The 14,822-nt window shown below is 37.4% G+C and overlaps 3 protein-coding genes across 3 annotated transcripts; 1 reads left to right on the top strand and 2 right to left on the bottom strand.

Moving 5' to 3' along the window:
• LOC104770409 (probable galactinol--sucrose galactosyltransferase 6) lies at positions 5,829–8,822 on the top strand. The gene is made up of 4 exons (XM_010494833.2): positions 5,829–6,141; positions 6,243–7,795; positions 7,889–8,023; positions 8,096–8,822. Exons 1-4 carry the CDS (start codon positions 5,923–5,925, stop codon positions 8,694–8,696), a joined length of 2,508 nt encoding a protein of 835 aa, XP_010493135.1. The 5' UTR covers positions 5,829–5,922; the 3' UTR covers positions 8,697–8,822.
• Positions 8,839–11,651, bottom strand: LOC104770408 (probable glycosyltransferase At5g20260). Its single transcript, XM_010494832.2, has 4 exons — positions 11,320–11,651; positions 11,076–11,227; positions 9,609–9,963; positions 8,839–9,529 (listed from the first exon to the last, which is right to left on the bottom strand). The coding sequence occupies exons 1-4, from the start codon at positions 11,557–11,559 to the stop codon at positions 8,864–8,866; spliced, it is 1,413 nt and encodes a 470-aa protein (XP_010493134.1). The 5' UTR covers positions 11,560–11,651; the 3' UTR covers positions 8,839–8,863.
• Positions 12,737–14,706, bottom strand: LOC104770410 (heptahelical transmembrane protein 1). The gene is made up of 3 exons (XM_010494834.2): positions 14,198–14,706; positions 14,017–14,092; positions 12,737–13,520 (listed from the first exon to the last, which is right to left on the bottom strand). The coding sequence occupies exons 1-3, from the start codon at positions 14,497–14,499 to the stop codon at positions 12,900–12,902; spliced, it is 999 nt and encodes a 332-aa protein (XP_010493136.1). The 5' UTR covers positions 14,500–14,706; the 3' UTR covers positions 12,737–12,899.

A 14,822-nucleotide genomic window follows, 5' to 3' on the forward strand; every position in this document is an offset into this window, starting at 1 on the left:
TACAGATGCGGCATGAAAGGACATTGGTACCAGACCTGTCGTATTCCAAAACATTTGGCCGATCTGTATCAAGCATCTCAACAGGCAAAAGAAAGGAATGTTGAGACCAACCTCATCTCTGATGAAGCTGGACCTTCTTACCATGGCCTAAACGATGAACCCCATCTTGATATAGCAGATTTTCTCATTGATAATGAAAACGGAAAATCATGCGAATAAGGCCTATATGCCATGATATGCTTTGTCATAGTTTGATATGTATTTTATGTTTATAAAATGTCTTTTTGGATAATAGTTTTATTGTAATATATAATAAGCCTTTTTGTAAGACTTTCTGATATTTTATTAATATTTCTTTTATAAATATTTTATCTCAGAAAATGTCAAATTTTGAGATTGAGAATGGAGATATGTGTCTAGCAGACAGTGCTACAACGCACTCAATACTTAAAGAGAAAAAATATTTCTCCTCTCTCAAAATAAAAGACTCCGCTAGAAGCGTGAGCACTATATGTGGTAATGCAAAGATTATTATAGGCTATGGAAAAGCCAGTTTTTCAATGCCAAGGGGAACAAAATTTGAAATTGATGCATTATATTGCCCCAAGTCTCATAGAAACTTGATTAGTTTCAGAGATATCCGAAGAAATGGATATCATATAGAGACTTTGAATAAGAATGACATTGAATATCTTTGCATAACATCTGAGGAGAAACATATATTGGAAGAATTGCCAATGTTATCCTCTGGATTGTATTGCACAAAAATAAATAATTTTGCATCTTATGTTACAGTAAACTCTAAGTTTTCTAGTACATTTAAGATATGGGATGAAAGACTTGGACATCCTGGTTCAGTCATGATGCGAAAAATTGTGCAAAATTCCAATGGTCATCCATTGAAGAACGAAAAGATTTTTAGATCTGATGAGTTTTCATGTGATGCATGTTCTCAAGGAAAACTCATAATTCGGCCATCGCCAGCCAAAATTGGGAATGAATCACCATTGTTCTTAGAGAGAATACATGGTGATATATGTGGACCTATCCACCCTTCATGCGGGCCGTTTCGTTATTTTATGGTAATGATTGACGCATCTAGTAGATGGTCAAATGTGTGTCTATTGACAACAAGAAACACGGCCTTCGCAAAATTCATTGCCCAAATAATCAGGTTGAAAGTTCAATTCCCTGATTATGCCATAAAGAAAGTCAGGCTTGATAACGCCGGTGAATTCACTTCACAAGCTTTCAATGACTATTGTATGTCAATAGGAATCGATGTGGAGCATCCGGTTCCTCATGTTCATACACAAAATGGCATGGCTGAATCTTTGATTAAACGGCTACAACTCATTGCTAGACCGTTAATATTGAGAACAAAGCTCCCAATTTCTATATGGGGTCATGCTATATTGCATGCTGCGGCATTGGTCCAAATACGACCAAGCGCATATAATAAATATTCCCCTTTACAATTAGCATCTGGCCAAGAGCCAAACATATCCTATCTCCGTATTTTTGGATGTGCGGTTTATGTTCCTATAGCCCCACCGCAAAGAACAAAAATGGGGCCACAAAGGAGATTGGGCATATATGTCGGTTATGCATCACCGAGTATAATTCGATATCTTGAACCGCAAACTGGTGATATGTTTACGGCACGTTTTGTCGATTGCCATTTTAATGAAGATGAATTTCCAGTGTTAGGGGGAGGAATTAAACAAGTACCAAAAGATATTACATGGTATACACCATCTTTGTTATATCTTGATCCCCCTACAAATCAACGTGAACTGGAAGTTCAGAAAATTGTACATTTACAAAGTTTGGCAAATCAATTACCAGATGCGTTCATAGATACAAAAAGGGTGACAAAGTCATATATCCCCGCTGCAAATGCACCATCAAGAGTTGAAATTCCTAGAGAGGAACTCGATGGAAACAAAGCTAATGAACCTAAGGTTCAACTGAAAAGGGGGAGGCCAATAGGCTCTAAAGATAAAAATCCCTGAAAGAAAAAGAAAATGGGAGATGAAAAGGTTCAGGAAGAACCAAATAAAGAGAAAAGTCCTCGGGATGATACAGAAAAATATTAGGTTTCTATTAACTATGCCCAAAATGGGATGTTATGGTATAGAGATGAAATCGATGATGATGATGGAATATTCTCTTTTTCTGTATCTAAAGAGATCGATCATGAAAAAGATGATCCAGATCCAAGGTCCGTATCAGAATGCCAACATAGGCCTGATTGGGAGAAATGGAAAAAGGCTATGCAACTTGAGTTGCTCTCCCTCAATAAAAGAAATGTCTTTGGACCTCTTGTCACTGCATCTAAAGATGTAAAACCTGTTGGTTGCAAGTGGGTATTTGTGCGAAAAAGAAATGAGAAAGATGAAATCACAAGATATAAAGCCCGACTTGTTGCACAAGGTTTTTCTCAAAGACCCGGAGTTGATTATGAAGAAACATATTCTCCAGTCATGGATGCAATTACATTCAGGTACTTAATGAGTCTAACGGCTTCTAAGAATTTAGAAATGTACCTTATGGATGTAGTGACAGCATATTTATATGGATCATTGGATAATGATATATACATGAAAATCCCAGAAGGATTTAAGATTCCTGAGGCATTAGACTCTAAGTCTAATGAAATTTGTGCGATCAAATTACAGCGATCACTTTACGGATTAAAACAATCCGGGCGCATGTGGTATAATCGCTTAAGCGAATACCTATTGAAGAAAGGGTATGTTAATAATGAAATATGCCCATGCGTCTTCATAAAGAAATCTCCATCAGGATTTGTGATCATTGCTGTATATGTTGATGATCTAAATATAATTGGAACTCAAAAGGAGATTGATGATGCAAGAACTCATATGAAGGAAGAGTTTGAAATGAAAGATCTTGGAAAGACTAAATTTTGTCTTGGGCTCCAAATAGAACATTTCCAAGATGGAATATTTGTGCATCAATCAAATTATACGAAAAAGATTTTAAAGCGCTTTAATATGGACAAAGCGACTCCTTTGAGTACTCCAATGGTCAATAGATCTCTGAATGTCGATAGTGATCCATTCAGACCTTGTGAAAATAACGAGAAAATACTTGGTCCCGAAGTACCTTATATGAGTGCTATCGGTGGACTCATGTATCTTGCAAATTGCACTAGACCAGATATTGCCTTTGCTACGAATCTACTTGCAAGATACAACTCATCCCCTACTCGCAGGCATTGGAATGGGATAAAACATATTCTCCGTTATCTTCAAGGTACGATTGACTTGGGATTATTCTATCCTAGAAACTCTTCGGTTGGTCTTGTTGGTTTTGCAGATGCAGGATATTTATCAGATCCACATAAATCCCGATCCCAAACTGGATATGTTTTCACTATTGGAGGAACTGCAATCTCATGGCGCTCACAGAAACAGACTTTGGTCGCCACTTCCTCAAATCATGCAGAAATAATTGCTCTTCATGAAGCATCGAGGGAATGTGTATGGCTCAGATCAATGACTAACCACATACAAGAATCAAGTGGAATAGTCACCAAGAAAGAGCCAACAACATTATTCGAAGACAATGCTGCTTGTGTCGCCCAAATCAAAGAAGGTTATATCAAGAGCGATAGAATAAAGCATATACCTCCCAGATTTTTCTCCTACACTCAAGAACTCGAGCAAAAGAAGGAAGTTGATATCCAACATATCCGCTCAAGTGACAATGCAGCAGACCTATTCACAAAGGCGCTTCCGACTACCACATTCAGAAAGCATATTCACAGTATTGGAATGCGTCATCTACGAGATTTATGAAGAAAGATTATACTTATCTTTTCGAGGGGGAGATTACGTTACTATACTCTTTTTCCCTTGTCATGGTTTTTATCCCAATGGGTTTTTCCATGACAAGGTTTTTAATGAGGTAGTACGTAACTCGTCAATGGTGATGGATAATCAAGGGGGAGTATTATGAAATAGAATTGTGATTAATCCATCACAAGACACATGTTAGGACACTTGTTTTTGTAATATTACACCAACTTCCATTTGTCATTACCAAGGCTAAAGAATAGGTGACTCATGTTTTGTTTACTTCACTATAAATAGGTTTAGTGCTTAAGTGTTGGGTAAAAGTGTAACTGATATAGTTGTTGTCTTTGATCAAAAGGAAAAGACATCCCAATCTCTCTTTCTCTCGTCCCTACATTACTCTATCCCTCTCTTGATTATTTCTTGTTCACTTCACAAAATATTACAAAACACAAAACTCATAAGTGTATTCTAGTTATAATTCACAACAATTTTTTCGTTATTGCGATAATATAATATATGGGTAATCGACCAAAACAATATCTGACAAAACCTTATCCGCCAACTAATGTAAGATGTATCAACATGGACGGATAAACAAACCCATTGGGGGTCCAGTTGGACAAATCTCTAAACTTTTTGTTCGCTTGTAAGAAAAATACCAAACAAGTTGAGTTGCTTTCCCAATCACTTTTCTGATCCAAATCACACCCGTTGCGAGCGAATCATGCATCTCCGAATATTTCGTTTTCTGTAAATTATTACTAGTATTATAATATATATAGCAAACAAAGAGACAATAAAAAATGACAGAAAACATCAAATTATTCAGTTTCGTGAAGTACTGTATCTCTCTCTCTCTTTTTTATAAGTTTTAATTTTATAAAATGAGAGATAATCTAGAGAAAAAAAAAATCAGGGGACTTGGTGGCACCGCACAATGATCGATATCTGGTTGAAGCAAGTTGAGAGCGTCGAAGATAATTTAGCCACTTGTAGTATGAAGATTCCTGTCTATTTTGCACCCTTTTAATTTTACAATTTTTCATATTCTGGGCGAACAAGTTGATGTCTGTTTCATTACGTTAGATAATTCAAAAAAATAAATAGAATTTGCGTATATATTCTCAAATTATATAAACTATTAACTAAGGACATTAACATAACAATATTTATAACGTATTACGTATGTAGTCATTTAATAGTACTATTGAGAGAATATGAAATATTGGAAGTACAGAAAAATACCATGCAACAGGAAAGTTTAAAAAGTATTTGGGATAAAAAAAAACAATAAAAACTACTCCAGTAGACGACTATTTTGTCAATAGTTATATTTTTGGTTACAAGAAACAAGAAAATTTCTAATTTTAGATTTTTGGTAGGTTGAAAAACAATAATAATAATAATTACGTCTAGTGATAAGAGATAAGAGCCTATTATTATCCGGTGACACGATGACACGTAATACGGTCGTGGAAAATATATATCTTTTTTGAATCCTTAAAAAAACAATAAAATATCTTTAAAAATATCAAAACAACACGCCGCGCGTGCCAATAGAAACCTTCTCTTTATCCTACGTGGCAAACTCATCCTTCCCTTTTTTACTTGTCAACGGTCAAACTACTATTATATCATTCTATCTTTGTATTATTTGTCACCTACAAAACAAGAAAAAATATTTGGGTTTCTCGATTTCTTTTTGACCCAACCTTAACGCTAAAAATTGATGTTTTCATCCCTCAAGCTTTTTAACATGTAAGCTTTCTGTAAAAATAAATCACCTTAACCTTACAACATCATGTAAACAACTTTAAATTAATTACTAAAAAAAAAGAAAGATTACTTGCGCACAATATGAAAGAAAAGAAACGATCACAAGAAACGCAAAACGTGTCAAAAGAAAAGTACTTAATTTGTTACTCCAAAAAAAGAACAATATTTATATAATTATTATTAATGTATTTAACTAGACCTTTGGAATCGGATAAAAAGAGTTAAAAAGACTTCCCTGAAACTCGTAAAAATTTATTCATTCACACGATTTCCCAAAACAAGGAAGATACAGAGCACCAACAACAACAACAAAATAAAAATGGCGTCACACAGTTGCTACAATAGAATCCACCGTATAAAAAGGGTTCATCCTCTCCTGATCCACTCTCTCACATCTCCAACTCTATTCTCCTCATCTTCTTCTTCTTCTTCTTCTCTTTCTTTCAAATCCAGACCTCACACTACTCCCCCATCACACTTTCGTATTCGTTTCAGGCATTGTTCATCTACTCGTGGGTTTCAGTTTTGTTCATTTAAGGTACTACTACTCTTTCTCCTTCAGATCTCTTTATCCATGGAGAGATTACACAAACTCTCGATCTCAAAACATTTGTGATTTTTTAATTATTATTATTACAGAGAAACGAGGCAGCATCGTCGTTCAAAACAAGGTACAGAGAAGAAGAGGAAGAATATATGACGATCAAACCGGCGGTTCGTATCTCCAATGGTAATCTAATCATCAAAAACCGAACGATTTTAACCGGTTTACCAGATAACGTCATCACGACGTCAGCGTCGGAGGCTGGACCTGTCGAAGGAGTCTTCCTCGGAGCGGTGTTCGACAAAGAACAGAGCAAACACATCGTACCAATCGGTACGTTACGTGATTCCCGGTTTATGTCTTGTTTCCGGTTTAAACTCTGGTGGATGGCCCAGAGAATGGGCGAAATGGGCCGAGACATCCCTTACGAGACGCAGTTCTTACTGGTCGAGAGCAACGGTGGATCTCACCTCGAGCCTGACGGAGCTAACGGCGTCGAGAGTAACCAGAAGCTTTACACCGTCTTCTTGCCGTTAATCGATGGATCTTTCCGTTCGTGTCTTCAAGGAAACGTTAACGACGAGGTTGAGCTCTGTTTGGAGAGCGGTGACGTCGACACGAAACGGTCTTCGTTTACTCACTCTCTGTACATTCACGCCGGCACGGATCCGTTTCAGACGATCACTGACGCTATTCGTACCGTTAAGTCGCATTTGAATAGTTTCCGTCAGCGTCACGAGAAGAAGCTTCCAGGGATCGTTGACTACTTCGGATGGTGCACTTGGGACGCGTTTTATCAAGAAGTGACTCAAGAAGGTGTTGAAGCTGGTCTTGAATCTCTCGCCGCCGGTGGAACGCCGCCGAAGTTTGTTATCATCGACGACGGGTGGCAATCCGTTGCGAGTGATGACACCGTCGAAGAGTCGCCGGTGTTTCGGTTGACCGGGATCAAGGAGAATGCTAAGTTTCAGAAGAAGGATGATCCCAAAGTTGGGATTGAGAACATTGTCAAGATAGCTAAAGAGAAACATGGTTTGAAATATGTTTACGTGTGGCACGCGATAACGGGTTACTGGGGCGGGGTTAGACCCGGGGGAGAGTACGGTTCTGTGATGAAGTATCCGAATGCGACTGAAGGTGTCGTGGAGAATGATCCGACGTGGAAGACTGATGTAATGACGTTACAAGGGTTGGGTTTGGTTAACCCTAAGAAGGTTTATAAGTTCTACAACGAGCTTCATAGTTACTTGGCTGATGCTGGTGTGGACGGTGTGAAGGTTGATGTGCAGTGTATTTTGGAGACTTTGGGTGGTGGGTTAGGTGGTCGGGTTGAGTTAACGCGGCAGTTTCATCAAGCTCTTGACGCTTCTGTTGCAAAGAACTTTCCTGACAATGGATGTATTGCTTGTATGAGTCACAATACGGATGCTTTATACTGCTCGAAGCAAGCTGCGGTGATTAGAGCATCGGATGATTTCTACCCACGAGATCCGGTGTCTCACACTATCCATATAGCCTCTGTTGCGTATAACAGTGTGTTTTTGGGGGAGTTTATGCAGCCTGATTGGGACATGTTCCATTCCGTGCATCCTGCTGCAGAGTATCATGCCTCTGCTAGGGCTATTAGTGGTGGACCTATCTATGTCAGGTATGGATCATGGAACCTTACTATATCTATACTTGCTCTTGTTTATTGAATTGTAAACTTACATCGTTACATTTCTCTCTTCTTGATGTGTAGTGATGCTCCTGGAAAGCACAACTTTGAGCTTCTAAGGAAGCTTGTGTTGCCTGATGGATCAATTCTTCGTTGTCGATTACCTGGTAGACCAACCCGTGATTGTTTGTTCGCAGATCCTACTCGTGATGGTGTCAGGTAAGCTATAAAGACAAATTATTCACATTTTTGATTGCTCATTTTCTTTACTGAGTCTTGTTTTGGTTTCAGCTTGCTGAAGATATGGAACATGAACAAGTACACTGGAGTTCTTGGCGTGTATAACTGCCAAGGAGCAGCTTGGAGCGACACAGAAAAGAAAAACATCTTCCACCAGACAAAAACTGATTGCATCACTGGCTCCTTTCGTGGTCGTGATGTGCATTTAATATCTGAGGCCTCCACGGATCCAACAACCTGGAATGGAGACTGTGCTGTTTACTCCCAGAGCAGAGGTGAACTCTGCGTTATGCCATACAATGTGTCTCTCCCAATCTCTCTCAAAATCCGCGAGCACGAAATCTTCACGGTGAGTCCCATTAGTCATCTGGTTGATGGTGTATCTTTTGCCCCAATCGGTCTTGTAAACATGTACAATTCGGGAGGAGCTATCGAAGGACTAAGATATGAAGTCGAGAAGATGAAAGTGGTAATGGAAGTTAAAGGATGTGGTAAATTCGGAGGTTACTCATCGGTGAAACCTAAGAGATGCGTTGTTGAGTCTAATGAGATCGCGTTTGAGTATGATTCCTCCTCTGGTTTGGTTACCTTTGAGTTGGACAAGACTCCTATAGAGACCAAACGATTATGTGTGATCGAAGTAGAGTTATGAAGAGTGATTTAAACAATTCATTATACAGAAAGTCTTAAACTGTTTTAAGTAATTTATTATATGTAAACTTTTGGTTATTGTTGTAGCTGCTTACAATAATGTTGTACTGTTCACGTTCTTGTTCTATACCAATAGTCATTCCCCCCCCTAAAACAGAGTATGTAGAATCACAAAGGCAACCTTACGTTAAGTCTTCTCAACCAAACAGAGTGAAGAAGCATTTGAAGCATGTCAAACGGTTGTGAAGGTCTGTTGAGCACGAAATGTCTCTGGACCTGCAAAACCCTTCTCTGCAAGACCCTGTAGCGTCTCCAAGACACGTTCTTTAGTATGGTTTTTATCTCAGGGATCTTCTCAGAGGGAACATGAATGGTGAACTTAGTCCAATCAAGAACGTCTGAGAAGGGCAAGGCGTAATGATCAGAGATGATGACAGGGACGCAACCTAAGTTAATAGCTGCAACAACTCGAGGGCTAGCTACTTCGTAGCCACTAGGACAGAGACAAAACCTTGCCGTGGACATGAGCTTGAAGTAATCTTTGTTTTTGGCCAAGTACTCGTGGACTTGGACCTCCTCGTCTTTGTCTTTCCAATGCTGCAGTAGAATCTTGCGGATATAGCCGTGTGAGCCGCCTGCGAAGAAAGCAAGGATGGGTCGGTCATGGCCGGAAGAGTTGGATAACTGAGGTGGTCCCAGCTTTCCACTGGGGATGTTGATCTCCGGGATTGAGACGTCTCGTTGGGGTTTGAAACCTTCTGATGTGTTGGCGTTGCAGAGAACTCTTATCATGTTTTTCAACAGCTCCGGGTTCGATTCTGAGACGTCTGGTGCCTGCAACACGTCTTGAAAATGTTAATGTTTTAGTATCAAAACCACAAAAATAAGTCCTGGTTCCAGAAACAAAACAAACCCAATCATGGCAAGAAACGAAGAAATGGTCGGCTCCAAGGCTTCTGTTCCAATAAGGATACTTGTGAGCCACAACATTGACATAGTCAAGAAAAACATTGTGAAGTTGTTCCCTCGAGTAGGTAACAAGTGGGCGATATAAGTAATGGACAACGTTGGCGATGCTGACGGGGAGGAGGAAGGCGTGTGCCTCCTCAGGGTGGCTAGCCGCGAACGGGCTCATGCCTCTCTCGATCTCGTCCACGAATTGGCCTTCAATGCTGTATATGTTGTTCATTGGACCCATATGTACTAAAGGTGTCTCACCTTCTCTGTACACCCACACTTTGAATTTCTTCTCCATCTCTATATGGCTTCTGCTCAATTTCATAAGAAAAAAGTGTTGTTGGCTTAATTAGGTTGAATTCGTTATCTGACAATATATTGTATTTTCATGCATGTAACAGTATGGTTTCATGTATATTTGAAATTAGTGTTCAATCATAATTCATAAACACAGTAAAATACAACATAACCAAAACTAATTGTGAATAGCAATTTTATTTGTAAAACGTACAAAAAGTTATAATTTTAAAAAGTCAATAAAAAGTAGGAACAAAGGTTGTAATAACTCGAAGATAACAGAGAGCTGTGACTACAATTACCAAAGCAGGGCTTTAAGTAGGTGCTACGTTTCTCCTCTACCCGCATACCATTGTGCATAGTATTTCATAGACACGTTGACTATATTTAACAATTAAATAGACTTTACATCCCTTTTTAAATATCATACAGTTTACGCAATTCTTTTTAAAAGGTACAATTTGCGTTAAGATTTTTGAGAAATATTCATTTTTGAATTCACTATACGCACGTTAGTTTGTGTGTAATATAAGAAAAGTAATGTGTTGAAGTAAAATACAAAAGAAAAGAAGTATGAATAATACTTAATTAAGTTAGTCGAGTTTAACGAGACAATGAGAACTAAGAGACGAGGAAGAATTAGAATTGTTCCTCGCTTACTTTCCCAAAGCAAACGAGTAAATAATTCAAGAAAAACGAATTTCTACGTACTTTTTGAATATTTCAATTATGAAAGGCTTTATTTTTGAAAAAAAATATAGTTTATACTAGTATTTAAACAAGAAATGTATTTTGACTGAAAATTATTGTAAATTTTAAATTTATCTTTGGCAACCCAAATAATAGATTGAAGGAGAAAACTATAGCTTACTAAAATGAAAATTGTCATATATATCATTAGCACATATGTGATATGATGATTAGCACATACATACATATAGTTAGATCTTTTTTTTTCAGTCTATACTATAGCTCAAGTTAATTGTCATATTATTTACTTTTTTTTCTAAGGCAAATCTTATGGATTATTTCATACTAGCATGTCAAGTAACTTTAAAAAGTGAAAAAAATGAAGGAACAAAAATTGGAGAAATTAAACGGATGAAAAAAAGAAACAGAAACTCACTGATGAAATGCGTAAGCGTTTCTGTAAACGGCTCCACGAGGAATAAAAGTTTCTTCCTTGCCCGATGAAAACTTCTTCAACCTCACGGCTTCACGTATGGCCGCTCTTGATTTCGCTAAACCTTCCTCGATTATGTTCCTCTTCTTTTCTTTCTTATCACAACAAATTATATACATTAATTCAAAACAAATCGCCGCTTAATTAAGTGAATGAAACAATCGCTTAGAGATTAGTGGAAACATACATTTTGAGGTTGAGGACTCGAAATTAAGGTGAAGTTTGATGAGGCGATACTAAACTCCATGGACATGGATGGTGAAGGAGACGGGGCAACGATGGATGTAGTAGCATCGACGAATGAAGAGAGAACGTTTGCGTTTAGGTTTGGAGATGATGAGTGATGTTGGTAAAAGAGGAGAAGGACAAGAAGAACAAGAGTTGGAGCTAGAGAGAACTTCATATTAACAAAATTTGATTGTGTCATATTTTGTTTTCTAGTTTTATTGGGCAGAGTGACACATTTGGGGATTGTGTTTATGTAAAAGAGGAAGAAGATATGAGTTGTTTAAAAAAAAATAAAAATTTGCATAACTCTACATAAATTTTTAAAGTAGAGAATCCAAGTCCATTTAAAAGGCTCCCACAAAATAAAACCATTAAAGGTAGAGTATTAGAGGAGAAATGGAAACAAATAATACTAGGGAAGGAAACCGACGACTAATAGAGTAATTGAGAAGCTAATAAAATTAATTTTGTATTTATTGCTTTGTAAAATGCTTACTGGCCAAATCTTAAGTTAATTTTCATAGCGTCCGTGTTTGGCACCGTCGCTCGTTTAATGGCTATCATGGCATGCTTAATTTTAGGGTCAATTCGGATCCGGTTGGACGAAGAAAAACGATAACCTTTTGTCTCCGTTATCAAACCGCCCGGTTCTCCCCATACTGCTATAACTGGTTAAGCATAAACCGACATAAAATTTAGTTGACATGTTTGGTCAATTTGTCAATGTTGAAATGATTTAACAATATATATCACATCAGATTTGGATTAAGAAGAGTTGTTTCGTGTTAAGTACATCATAAGAGTGAAGCTTGGACTTTTGTTTGCAGTCTAATCCGCCTTTGTCTTTACTATTTTCATCAAAGTTTTTTGAAGCAATAAGAGATAATTCGGCTTTGGAGGAGAATACTCTAACGGAAGATTTGACGAAGATTTTGTTGTGCATAATTCATTCCTGGCCCCTATCCCTATGATTAGTGAATCCTGGCACTAAGTACACATGCATATATACATGAGAAACATGAAAGTCCATCTCTTTGCATCATTGTTTTTTTTGTTTTTGTAGCAAAACAAATTATTGATTGTTTCAATTGTCAAAATTTGTATTATTTTTTTTTTTTTGTTTTTTGGGTCAAAATTGCTTTTGTGTTTACAGATCACAAAACTTTTAAAAAGGTTCGGTTTTCTTAAGGTGCTTGCTTTCAAAAATTATGTTTCAACGTTGTGTTTGCTTTTACAGTTAACAAAATGATTTTGCTTAAGGTGCTAAAAGTGGTGAGTTCATTTGGACAACATATATACTTAAAACATAATTTAAAGCAAAAACAATTGAAGTCATTATTGAAAGGCAAAGATTTGTAAATTGTAAGTACTTCTCATATAGAAATGGACTTGTGAAATTCATGCATATTCAACAGACATAACACAAGTAGAATTACAATTCAATAAATATAAAACAAATGGGTTATTACAATTTTGTTCACCTGCACGTACGAAACAAACAAATTAATCATAATATATAAAAGAATCACACATATGGTTCTAACAACCAACGTGGTCACGCCAGTCCAAAAACATGAGAGCAGCCGCATAGTGTGACAAAGCTCCCAACAAAACGAACACATGGAAGATCTGATGACTATGTCCCACACGATCAAACCATCCTGGTTTAAGCCTTTCGGGCACTCTCCCTACATAAAACCCTGTCCCAACAAGATAGAAAACTGCCATAAGCAACTCGTACACGAGCGTCACGTTCCTTTGCGGGTTTCCCCAGTTGACCACTAGCGCGTGAGAAGCTGGGACAATCCCAAAGAGCCCCATGGAGGCGAAGAGAAAAGCGCGAAAAGCTCGGTACTTGGGAGCGGAAAGTGATGGGGTGAAGAGTGTGATGATTGTGAAGATTCCCATGGAAGTGATGCCTGCGAGGTAGATGAAGTACCAACGAGGAGTGCATTGGAAGACGTAGTAGATTGGTGGGAAGAAGGAAGTGATGATCATGGCGGTGATACCGGCATAGTCTATGCGTAGGAGCAAGACGTTAAGGTCTTCGGAGTGGCAACAGAAGATGTGACAAATGCTGCTTGCGAGTAGGCAAAATATTGAGCCTCCTAAGAAGACAAAGAATGGCCACCTTGTAACATTCCCTGGACTCTTTGCATCCTACAATCATCAACATGAGAATATATACCATCATTAAGCCTATATAATCATTGGCTTGTTTAAATATTTTAGAAACATGTACTAGATATGATGATAAAATAATATGTAATGCATTTTATTGAGTTTGTTTGGAATACTAAAGAAGAACTAGATCCATAGAAAAGTTAGAACGATGTCAAAAAAAAAAAGTTATAAATTTTAATCTGTGATAATTTCTAAGATATGTTAATTTCATCTTTTCTGCCTCAATTGATATCTAAAATACCAAGAATTTTTATTCATAATCATCATAACAACCCAGTACTAAATAATTAATAAGAAAAATAAAATATCTTAATCAGAATCAGTTAGGTATCTATTTCTACTAGACACATCCACTTGACTAATCTGAAACTAGCATAGTGGTTGGATCTCAAGGGATTAAATTGAGACTCAGACTGAACATCAGGTTATTAAAAACGAAATAGACATGATTGGTGAATGAATGACAACTTACCACTGGGAAGAATCCATCATGATGAATAATATTGGCGACGGTTAGTGCCACAAATAAAATGAAACCTATCAAATGACTGTCCAAAACAAAAACAAATGATTAGAAAAACCAAACAAAAATTATATTAAACCAAAGGAAAAAAAAAGAAAATGAAATTAAAAGTGAAAATTTTGTTACTGACGTCCAAATGTTGAGGGACTCATTGTGGAAACTAAAGACGCTGAATAAAGCATCTCTAATGGACCATTCAGCTCTGTAATAATTCAATATGTACTCATTGTCTTGCATGTAGTCCGGTAGCTCACAATACGACATTAATCCACGTTGTTTCATTGTCTTTTTTTGAGATTTTCTCCTCTTTCTTCTCTTTGTACCGCTGCTCTCATCTCCACCGTGATCTTCTCCAGACACGATCTTGCTCTTGCTGTTGTTGTCGCAGCACGAAACTGTTTCTGTTTCGTCTTTCTGACTATCTTGGTCCATATGAGCTCTCGAATGACGACGATTCTTGAGACAAGAAGACTCAATTCTTGATCTCAAGAGTCAAGAGAGGATGGTACCAAGACAAGATCTGAGATGAGAGGATAATATATAATGGGAAAAGAAAAAAGATTATTGTTGAAGTTACAATTAAAATGTGAATTTAAGTTTGGGGGAAGGGAGAGAGAAATAAAAGGAAGATGGGAAAATGTAAGGAAACAGCTACAACATTTAAAGACGAAACTTTAGTATGCAGGTAGAAGTTGGTGTCGTGTTTTCATCTTTTAGTTGTTAGTTAGGTTATCAATAAATTCTTCTCTTTTTTT

Source organism: Camelina sativa, chromosome 20 (genome assembly GCF_000633955.1).
Source record: "Camelina sativa cultivar DH55 chromosome 20, Cs, whole genome shotgun sequence".
Taxonomy (NCBI): Eukaryota; Viridiplantae; Streptophyta; class Magnoliopsida; order Brassicales; family Brassicaceae; genus Camelina; species Camelina sativa.

What these genes read in the sequence shown, in the direction of transcription:
- LOC104770409 (XM_010494833.2), top strand. Translation starts at nt 5,923, where the DNA reads ATGGCGTCACACAGTTGCTACAATAGAATCCACCGTATAAAAAGGGTT. An exon ending in TTCAGTTTTGTTCATTTAAG is followed by an intron (nt 6,142 to 6,242) that starts GTACTACTACTC and finishes TTATTATTACAG; the next exon opens with AGAAACGAGGCAGCATCGTC. An exon ending in CCTACTCGTGATGGTGTCAG is followed by an intron (nt 8,024 to 8,095) that starts GTAAGCTATAAA and finishes TTTTGGTTTCAG; the next exon opens with CTTGCTGAAGATATGGAACA.
- LOC104770410 (XM_010494834.2), bottom strand. Translation starts at nt 14,499, where the DNA reads ATGGACCAAGATAGTCAGAAAGACGAAACAGAAACAGTTTCGTGCTGC. An exon ending in GAGTCCCTCAACATTTGGAC is followed by an intron (nt 14,093 to 14,197) that starts GTCAGTAACAAA and finishes TGTTTTGGACAG; the next exon opens with TCATTTGATAGGTTTCATTT. An exon ending in ATGATGGATTCTTCCCAGTG is followed by an intron (nt 13,521 to 14,016) that starts GTAAGTTGTCAT and finishes TGATGATTGTAG; the next exon opens with GATGCAAAGAGTCCAGGGAA.
- LOC104770408 (XM_010494832.2), bottom strand. Translation starts at nt 11,559, where the DNA reads ATGACACAATCAAATTTTGTTAATATGAAGTTCTCTCTAGCTCCAACT. An exon ending in CGAGTCCTCAACCTCAAAAT is followed by an intron (nt 11,228 to 11,319) that starts GTATGTTTCCAC and finishes TGTTGTGATAAG; the next exon opens with AAAGAAAAGAAGAGGAACAT. An exon ending in AACGCTTACGCATTTCATCA is followed by an intron (nt 9,964 to 11,075) that starts GTGAGTTTCTGT and finishes GAAATTGAGCAG; the next exon opens with AAGCCATATAGAGATGGAGA.